This window comes from Triticum dicoccoides, chromosome 2B, assembly GCF_002162155.2.
Source record: "Triticum dicoccoides isolate Atlit2015 ecotype Zavitan chromosome 2B, WEW_v2.0, whole genome shotgun sequence".
NCBI lineage: Eukaryota > Viridiplantae > Streptophyta > Magnoliopsida > Poales > Poaceae > Triticum > Triticum dicoccoides.
This window is the reverse complement of record NC_041383.1, coordinates 661,729,415-661,739,017: the sequence shown is the minus strand read 5'-3', so window position 1 is coordinate 661,739,017 and position 9,603 is coordinate 661,729,415. Positions and strand designations below refer to the sequence as shown.

Below are 9,603 nucleotides of genomic sequence, written 5' to 3'. Positions count from 1 at the left end.
TTTTAAAAAATTCACATGTTTTAAAAATATGACCGTGACAATTTAAATATATGTGCATGAAAATGTCCTAAAATTTTCACGTTCTTTTAAAATATTCACATGATTCAAAATTTGGTTTAGCACATTTATAAAAATGTTTACACATCTAAAATATGTTTCATGACATTTTAAAAATAATCATGAATTTGAAAATTTTGTCCACACAGTTTTAGAAAAACTTTCATGTCCTATAAAAGAATGTTTGTGCTATTTTAAAACAATGTAGCAACACATAATAAAATGTTTGCACATTTAGAAAAAATATTTATGACACTTTCGAAAAATGTTCAAACCTGTGTTTATAAATGTCCACCTTGTATTAGAAAAATAATTTAATGCTAATTTTACAAATGTTCAACATGTACTCTGTTAAAGGATCAATGTATATGTGAAAAATGTACGACCTATGCACATAAATTGTTCAACATGTATTTTTGAAAGTTGACCCGTATTTGGAAAATAAAAAATAAAATTAAAGAAAACCAATAGAAAAGAATGAATGAAAGAAACCCGAAACGACACCGCAAGAGAAAACCAAAAGAGTACAATTGCACGAAAGGTTATAAAACCGGCCCAAACCAGCTTTATGGAAGCTTCCCATAAACTGTTTCTTGAGTCGACCCACTTCAACGCTCGCACAATTGAAATTCCTAGGGAGCTGTACATTTGTGTATTGATTAGACCGTTCATAATATTTTGAAGCTGTAGATGCATGTCACATTTGCGAAAAGACCCCTCGTATGCTAAACATCAGACTAGACTTGCGAGCGTCTTCCCTCACGTGAAAGGAATCTATAACTATTATAGCCTTGACTATAGCATTGCACAACACAAGAATACTTTCCGAGCAACCCCATAAAAAACATTTGAAGATGTTGTAACATTTCAATCACACTTGCACAACCAAAGTTTGGCCATGCAACACATCCCTATTCATTGAGAAACATTTAAAAAGTTCCGCTAAGATGAAAATAACACATGCAACAAAGAAAATACAGATCCACAAACATTAATTTTTTGGAATACATATCCATAATCATTGCAACATAACGCTCACATGTTGAAACTTTCGAAACCGATAGGGAACACATATTTTTGTGCACCGGCCTTTGGTGATCCAGGCTCGCTTGAGCCCTTCGAAGCTAGATCAGTTGACCCCAAACTCGTTGGCCTCAACCCACCATCTTTCATGAGCTCAACACTTCAGTGAACTTCCTCATCGATCTTCGGTCTCCATCATGAGGATATATGAGTGAGATCCGTAAGCTTGGTGCAAGGCTACGGGAGGGACTGTGAGAGAGGATGAGGTTCGAGCACCCATGGGAGCGAAGTGCACGGTCAGTCTCCACCATGGGGTCTCCATGCCGACCTCCTAAATAGAGTGAATAGGATAAATGAGACATGATACCAGTAGAGTTGGAAAATGAAAGGCATTTGTTTAGAGGATGAGCGAGTAGTTTGGGTACTGGAGTTCTGTTCAAAAACCGAGTGAGAACAACACAACATGTTGGATCTAATCAACTGCTCCTATTTTGGGAATGGAATCATTCTCTAGAAAAAATTGTAGTTAAAGAAAAAGAGAATATGAAAAAGAGAACAAGGAAAATAATAAAAGAAGAAAAAACAAGTGGACTTGTAGCAAAACAAACCACAAGCAGAAAAGTGACGACCATGTTGTCCCTCCTGCCGTCCCCCGTAGCCAGCACGCTCCCAGGCGCCGCCTACCTCCTCCCCAGCCTCACCAGGATTCCCATCCTCCGAACCCCACCGCGAGCCAGCATGAGCGCGGCCGCCTCCACGCCGGACGCAGTTCCGTCTCCCGCCGCCTCCGCTGTCGGCGAGGAACCGAGGAAGGTGGCCGAGGACGTGGTGGTGCAGTACGTGGTGCTGCGGCGCGACCTGGCGGACGCGTGGCCCCTGGGGAGCGTGGTGGCGCAGGGGTGCCACGCCGCCGTGGCTGCCGTCTGGGCGCATCGCGACCACCCGGACACCGCCGCCTACTGCGCGCCCGGCAACCTCGACAGCATGCACAAGGCATGTTCGACCTTTTGCCCCACTCGAACCCGCGCCCGTTGTTTGCCACTTCTCTTCCCTTATCTTCAGCGTCGGTATTTCGCTATTAAACAAAATGAATCTGCATCGCACCTCCCTCGAAAAATAATAGGCATTTGCATTTTTTTTCCACATAAGTTTGCTGGCTGATTAGCTCATGAAGCCATTTATTCATCTGCATTGCGCCGTGATACTGTGATAGGGGCTGTGGAGTGTGGAGGCTTTGACATCATATAATAAATACATTGTGTTCTTGTACCAGTTTGGAGGTGCTTCCTGTGACTTGAACATCTAAACTAGAAAGCCATGAATGCCATAAACAAGGAGATGGTTCTGTGTACTCCTCTGAATTCGGGTACAATTACTATATCTGAGAAGATGCTTGTGATGACACAAGGTGGTTCTAGTATGTCCAGCCCACAAAATAAATTTGGAAACCCCAAGTGGAATTCTCTGTTATGCTGGTGCTTAATTTTGTTTGGCTTAGATATTCTTGCAAAAAGGAATTGAGCACGAACATTTTAAATGTAGTACCATTATCCTTCATTCCATTCTTCTTGTTACAGCCTGACTGGGCTATTATATAGTTTCATGTTCATTAATCCTTGTTTTGGTATTGGTACTTTTTGCAATCAGGTAACATTGGAGGTGAAAGGGGAGACACAGCTGAAGAACTTGGCTGAGAAACTGGAAGCAGCTGGTGTACGGCACAAGCTGTGGATAGAGCAGCCCGAGAACATCCCGACTTGCATAGCCACAGCACCCTGCCCAAAGTCGCAGGTAGCTTCGTTCTTTAGGAAGCTAAAGCTTTGCAAATGACTGAAGAGTAATACCTATCCAGGTTGCTGGTCTTGGTTGTCATGGGATGACATTAGTAGCTTTGCTGCATTGAGGTCACACATTTTAGTCCCATGTTATTGGTGATACCTGTTTCAGTCTTTCATCAACTGATTGTTCCTGTTTAAGAAATGGATGTACTTGTATTGGCATGACAAATAATAGTGAATCGATAAGTTTTGTGTTGGATCCACTGCTTGGCACCGTACTGATTGATTCTGTTTCAGCAATGGGTATACTGGGTTGGATATAGTGATCAGTCAGAATTTACGTCTTCAGTCTTTGATGATCTGGTGACATTTTTAGCCAGCATGTTCTTTTTAAAAAAAAATCTGTGGAGACAGCATGGTGGTAACCTCCTCTACTGTCTTGAGTGTGAAGTGCAAAGGTAATAACGAAGGGAAGACATCAATGCAGCTATTTTGGTAAGTAAATTGCGCACTCATATACTATATGCACAAAGTAGTTCTTATCAAGCTTAAATTGCACTGATCACAATCATTCTAGGATCGTCAATAGAAAATGTCATTTTCTGTTGAGTAAGTGAGCGGTAATATTGGACTGTGTTTTCATTTAAAATACTACTGTATTTATACTTGTGTTGACAAAAGTGAGCTGGAAATAGTCCAAACCTTAAACTTTATGTTCATTCAACACAAAGGATTACATTCCAAACCTCAAACTTTATGTTCATTCAACATACAAAGGATTACAATTTTACTCAAAATCCACCGCACTTACAAAAGCATCTGTAACGAGTAATCAAAAATACAGAAGGAAGGTAAAACCGCTCTTTTTAGTTTCTATGTACATCAATGCCCTGTTGTACTACTATATGCACTACGGTATATATACCTCTTCAGACATATGTACACACCTGCAGAAACAGCAGCACCTAGGATCATTTCATCTGAATACTTGAAAGATCAAACCACTTACAAGGTGGACCACCCTTAATGATGCTTGGGCGAATCTCTCCGCGGCGAGAAGAGCCGTCGTGGCGAAAGCATGGAGAGGAACCCCGGAGACGCGGAGCCGTTGAGCGAGTGGTAGTCTGACATCGAGAAGCCCTCAGAGTTGTCGTGGGCACTCTTGCGTCCGGGAGTCATCCGCGCGGAGAAGGTGTTGTACTTGACCATCCTGGGCAGCCACCCCTTCTTCTTCTTGGCGTTGACGCCGGTGCCGTTCATCCTGGAGCTGAGGTAGGTACGCATGGCGTCAAGGCTCTGCTCAACGATGTCCATAGGGGGGCAGACAAGCGGGTTCCCGACGGCACTGAACTTGTTGAGCTTGGCTAGGCAGCCCATGGAGTCTGGGAGCACGGAGATGGAGTTGTAGCTGATGTCAAGCTCCCGGAGCGAGGTGAGGAGCCCCAGGCCGTAGGGCAGCTCCCTGAGGAAGTGGAAGTTCTGGCTGACGTTGAGCACCTCGAGGTTGACGAGGTTCTCAAGGCCCTCGGGGAGGGCACGGATGCAGTTGAGGCGCGCGTCCAGGGCCCGCAGCGCTGTCATGTGCGAGGTGGAGAAGGGCAGGCTGGTGAGCTTGTTGGAGTTGACGGAGAGCCTCCGGAGGCTGTGGAGCTCGAAGCCCAGTGTATCCGGCAGCCTCGTCAGCTGGTTGAAGTTGGCGTTCAGCTCCTCCAGCGCACTGCACCCATGCCAACGTCACACAGGTTAAGTCAAAAGCATTCCTAGTTTCCTACCCTAGTGCAGTGAGTCAGAATTGCGATTTGCGGGTGGCGGCGTGCTTACCGGCATTCTTCGATGGTGGCGGGAAGGGACTGGAGCAGATTGCCGGAGACGTTGAGGACCCGGAGCTTGGAGAGGCAGCCGATGGAGTTGGGCAGCGACTTGAGCTGGTTGGAGCGCACGTCCAGCACCACCACGTTCAGCAGCCGCGCGATCATTGACTCTGGAATGCTCTGCAGTTTTTTAATCAAATCGTGTCAGCAGGTGAGCCTGTGACGATCGAAGGGGCATATCCCCAGGAAAAATGCTTCAGGATGTAGACGCCACGATACTTCTGGCCCTGAATCGACAAGGGCCGTGAGAGGGGACATCGTGGAAGAAGATAGTAAAAGATTGCCATGGGTGATACTGTATGGCAGTGCTGGAGCATATAGTAGTCGTCCAGTTGAGTACATGACTAGGCCTCATGTATTAATAATCAGCCATGCTTATCTTGCACTTAACCTATCACCATATATGGTACAGAAAAATGATACCACCGTTCCGAGATACGTTCTTGCTAGTTATCCATTCAAAACAGACGGAAGAAGAGACAAAACGATGGAGGCAAACTGACAAGAAAAAGTCTATGCTAGACGATGGAGGCAGGCTGACAAGAAAAAGTCTAACAACCGATCGATACTCCTTTTCTTCGCATCAAGTCTATACTAGACGATTGTTCAAAAACAAGTCTATACTTGATTAGCAGAACTGTCGACGAAGGACGTAAAAGATAGCCGTGACACAAGAAAAATAACATACCTCGAGATTGTTGTTGGAGAGGTCCAAGGTGGTGATGTGGCCAAGGGACATGGTGAGGTGCGGGATAGTGTCCATGGACAGGCCGCTCATGTCCAGCTTCTTCTCCTTGACCTTCTCCTGGTCATGCTCTCCGTGCTGCAACCCTCCTCCTGCTCCTGCCCCGAACGGCACGACGTTGGCATGCCCGTGCCCATGCCTTGATCTCCTCTCTGCCATGTCCCTCATGCTACTGGCTTCTCCCACGTCTGGTCGATCGACGTATCTATTTAAACTGCAAAGAGATTGTGCCGTTGGTAACATATCAGATCGAGGATGCTTCTGACTGACACACCAGCGATTAGTATAATCAAGCCAAAGGTGTACGTTGAACAGTATGCGACTAATTAAAGATTGACACACATGAGGCATGAGGGGGAGACCTGTACCAAAAAGGAAACACAAGGACGGCCAGCATTAACTGCATGTTGCAATCACAAATGCCGACTACTGCTGCCGCTAAGTCTAGTTAGTCATCGCAAATATAGAGGAAATAATACTTTCTGGTGTGGCTTAAGCTAAGTCTAGCTAGTCATCGCAAATATAGAGGAAATAATACTTTCTGGTGTGGCTTAAGAAGAAAGAAAAAAGGGTTGGTGGGAGATACGTAGCCCAGGTGGCACAGTGGTGGTGATAGAAAAAGGGGGTTTCTCTAACTGTAGCCAGTGTTTGTTGCTCTAGGGTCTAGGCAACTCAAGCTGCATCTAACGTCGCGAGCACATCGATCGTGCGTGTTCTCCTGTAGTTTCATGATGAGAGCACACGGTCAATTACGCAAAGAAAAAGAAAACGGAATGAACAAATGACGCTGAGGCGAATGACTCGCATCATGCCTACATCGATCGCCAAAAGAGAGCGTTGAAACACAGCTAACGGACCAAGCTAGCCAATGAAAAGTTAATACCATGCTCCTTGATTCCTTTGTATGCTGGTTTTTCTAGCAGAAGTTCCAAAACTTAGCTATCAAAAGCAAGAAAATGCATGGTGATTGTCAACAAATTAACCAAGTGAAAAGCGTAGAAGAAGATTGATTTCTGAAAGTACTTATGGGTTAACGGAAACCGCGGTGAGCGACCACCTCCCCAAAAGAGGTTGTTGACCACAAGAGTATTCTCGGAAGAAAGCGAGTTGAGGCAGTACGTAACACAGCGTGAGAAGCTTGTGACAATCTGCCCTCTTCCTCTTCTCAGAACAACAAATTGAGATCGCAGGTAAAAGAAAACAAATTGAGATAGAAGAGTGCAAGAATAATCAAGCATGCAGAGAAGAGCGAGAGAGAGAGAGAGAGAGGAAAACTACAACAAGAACAGCGGTTCTGACTAGAGCAGATCAACCGATGCATACGCATGCCGGTAAAACCCCATCGAATCAAACAAGAAGGAAGCATGAATAAAACTCTCACCTCACCTGAAGGCGGTGTTGGTTCCTGCGGAGGAGGAGTCTATAGATGCAACAAGTATGGCAGCAGCAGCAGACGCAGCTGCAGTTGGAGGCAAAGATAGAGGGAGGGAGCTGGAGGTGGAGAGGAGAGAGGTAGGCAAGGCGAGGCGAGGTGCGGTGAGGAAGGAGCTGACCCTTACAAGCCGAGGCTTTGGTATATAAGTAGCGGGAGGTGGAGAGGGACGGGGGAGGCAACCGATCTAGCGGAGAGCTGACCCCGCAAACCCTCTCCACACCGTACAGCGTCCATGCTTGTGTTGTGTGTGTGACTGGCTAGCTTATAATTATCTATAATAGCTACTAGGCTCTGATTTATTTTGTAAAGAAAATACAGTAGATGGCTGGAAGTACTAGTGCGAGTGACTCCGCGTCTCGGCCGACCCGGTACGACCGTACGTACGTACTATACGTCTATACGTACACATCTCTATCTCCCTCTCCCTCTCCCTCTCTCTGCATATTATTTGCCAGTCTGGGCGGCTGGTTAATGTACGAAGGTCAAGCGCATCGGATAACGGAAGGTGTCAAAGATGCCATGCCGCAACGCACCAATGGCTCCATCAGAAGTTCATCGGGACTGCTAAACGTACAGCTAGCTAGCACGACCACGAGTAGTATGAAACGCGGGTCTTGAGATGTGGTGGTAGGTGCAAATGGATAATCCCTCGTTTTCAAGTTGCAAGATCTACATGCATTTCATAGTCAACCTTGGAGTAGCAAATCTGAAAAAAAAAATTATTGACCAAAAAAACAAGTAGGGGCCGGACGCGTGTAAACTTTCGTAAAAAAGAAACTATTATCGTTTAGATGAAAATACAAGTGAAGATGTGTCTCTAGTGGATCTTGTGGAATTCGCTTGGACAAGAATCCCCTGATACCACAGAGTGTCATTGGGCCTCTGACAAGTGGGCCCGCTTGAAACCCGGCCCACATATCAGTGGTCCAATGGCACCCTGCAGTATGTCAGGGAGCTGTGTCCGATTCGTTGTGCTGGTCTTTGATAGATCTGTTTGATTTAGGGTCAGTTTGGTTCATATCCTCACCTTCGTGCCTGGGAAAAGATGTTGCCTGGCTTCGGCCTGGTTTTGCTCGATTTTCTGCCTAGTCAGGCTGCTGTGGACTAGGGCTGTTTGGTTGTTGCTTGGCCTGGCAAAACATAAAATAAGATATACTAGCACTGTCATAGGCCCAGAAGCACAAAAGGCAGTCAAAACAAACATTGATTACCGCCAGGCAACAGCCCAGGCGTCCTCTTTTGACCTCTTTTGAGCGCCTAGTCCAGGCTAACTGATGTGCCTGGTCACACTCCAGGCTAAACAGGTTGCTAAGGTCACCAGGCCAGGCTAGCATAAACTTTTTCAGGCATGAACCAAACAGTGGCCAGGCACTTTTCAGGCAAGCACCAGGCCAGGCGTAACTCAGCGTGGAATCCATCCAAACACACCCTTAATCTTTGTTCCTATGTTTTCACCTTGCTTGGATCTTTCCGATCTATGCTACTCTTCATCGGTGATGGTGTTGTTATGGTGTGCTAGTTTTATGACCTATGAGGCCTTAGCACGACGACTTCCCAAATGTTTACTACAACAATGTTTGTCCGGCTCGGATGAGAGAGGTGTGATGATGGCGACGCACCTTTGATGGGGAACGTAGTAATTTCAAAAAATTTCCTACGCACACGCAAGATCATGGTGATGCATAGCAACGAGAGGGGAGAGTGTTCGTCCACGTACCCTCGTAGACCGTAAGCGGAAGCGTTATGACAACGCGGTTGATGTAGTCGTACGTCTTCACGATCCGACCGATCCAAGCACCGAACGTACGGCACCTCCGAGTTCAGCACACGTTCAGCTCGATGACGATCCCCGGGCTCCGATCCAGCAAAGCTTCGGGGATGAGTTCCGTCAGCACGACGGCGTGGTGACGATGATGATGTTCTACCGGCGCAGGGCTTCGCCTAAACTCCGTGACGATATGACCGAGGTGGAATATGGTGGAGGGGGGCACCGCACACGGCTAAGGAACGATCCGTAGATCAACTTGTGTATTATGGGGTGCCCCCTTGCCCCCGTATATAAAGGAGGGAGGGGGAGGTGCGGTCGGCCCCCTTGGAGTGCGCCTGGAGGAGTCCTACTCCCACCGGGAGTAGGACTCCCCCCTCTTGCCTTGGTGGAGAAGGAAAGGGGGGAGGGGAAAGAGGAAAGGGGAGCGCCGCCCCCCCCCTTCCTTGTCCTATTCGGACTAGGGGGGGAGGGGCGCGCGGCCTGCCCTGGCCGGCCCTCCTCTTCTCCCTCATGGTCCACTAAGGCCCATTAACCCCCGGGAGGGTTCCGGTAACCCCCCGGTGTTCCGATTTCACCCAGAACCTTTCCGATGTCCAAACATAGGCTTCCAATATATCAATATTTATGTCTCGACCATTTCGAGACTCCTCGTCATGTCTGTGATTACATCCGGAACTCCGAACAAACTTCGGTACATCAAAACTTATAAACTCATAATAAAACTGTCATCGTAACGTTAAGCGTGCGGACCCTATGGGTTCGAGAACTATGTAGACATGACCTAGAACTATTCTCGGTCAATAACCAATAGCGGAACCTGGATGCTCATATTGGTTCCTACATATTCTACGAAGATCTTTATCGGTCAAACCGCATAACAACATACGTTGTTCCCTTTGTCATCGGTATGTTACTTGCCCGAGATT

At 46.8% G+C, this 9,603-nt stretch overlaps 2 protein-coding genes across 3 annotated transcripts; one reads left to right on the top strand and one right to left on the bottom strand.

Moving 5' to 3' along the window:
- Nucleotides 1–1,689: 1,689 nt before the first annotated feature.
- LOC119365461 (putative peptidyl-tRNA hydrolase PTRHD1) lies at nucleotides 1,690–3,121 on the top strand. The gene is made up of 2 exons (XM_037631103.1): nucleotides 1,690–2,073; nucleotides 2,728–3,121. The coding sequence occupies exons 1-2, from the start codon at nucleotides 1,711–1,713 to the stop codon at nucleotides 2,908–2,910; spliced, it is 546 nt and encodes a 181-aa protein (XP_037487000.1). The 5' UTR covers nucleotides 1,690–1,710; the 3' UTR covers nucleotides 2,911–3,121.
- A 452-nt stretch (nucleotides 3,122–3,573) lies between these two features.
- On the bottom strand, nucleotides 3,574–7,097 carry LOC119365459 (plant intracellular Ras-group-related LRR protein 1-like). Of its 2 annotated transcripts, none has more exons than XM_037631102.1 (4): nucleotides 6,861–7,097; nucleotides 5,418–5,688; nucleotides 4,680–4,849; nucleotides 3,574–4,575 (listed from the first exon to the last, which is right to left on the bottom strand). In XM_037631102.1, exons 2-4 carry the CDS (start codon nucleotides 5,640–5,642, stop codon nucleotides 3,882–3,884), a joined length of 1,089 nt encoding a protein of 362 aa, XP_037486999.1. In that variant the 5' UTR covers nucleotides 5,643–5,688; nucleotides 6,861–7,097; the 3' UTR covers nucleotides 3,574–3,881. The 2 variants fall into 2 exon arrangements, with proteins under 2 accessions (XP_037486999.1, XP_037486998.1); XM_037631101.1 differs by having other exon boundaries at nucleotides 6,856–7,096.
- Between the last annotated feature and the right edge of the window lie 2,506 nt (nucleotides 7,098–9,603).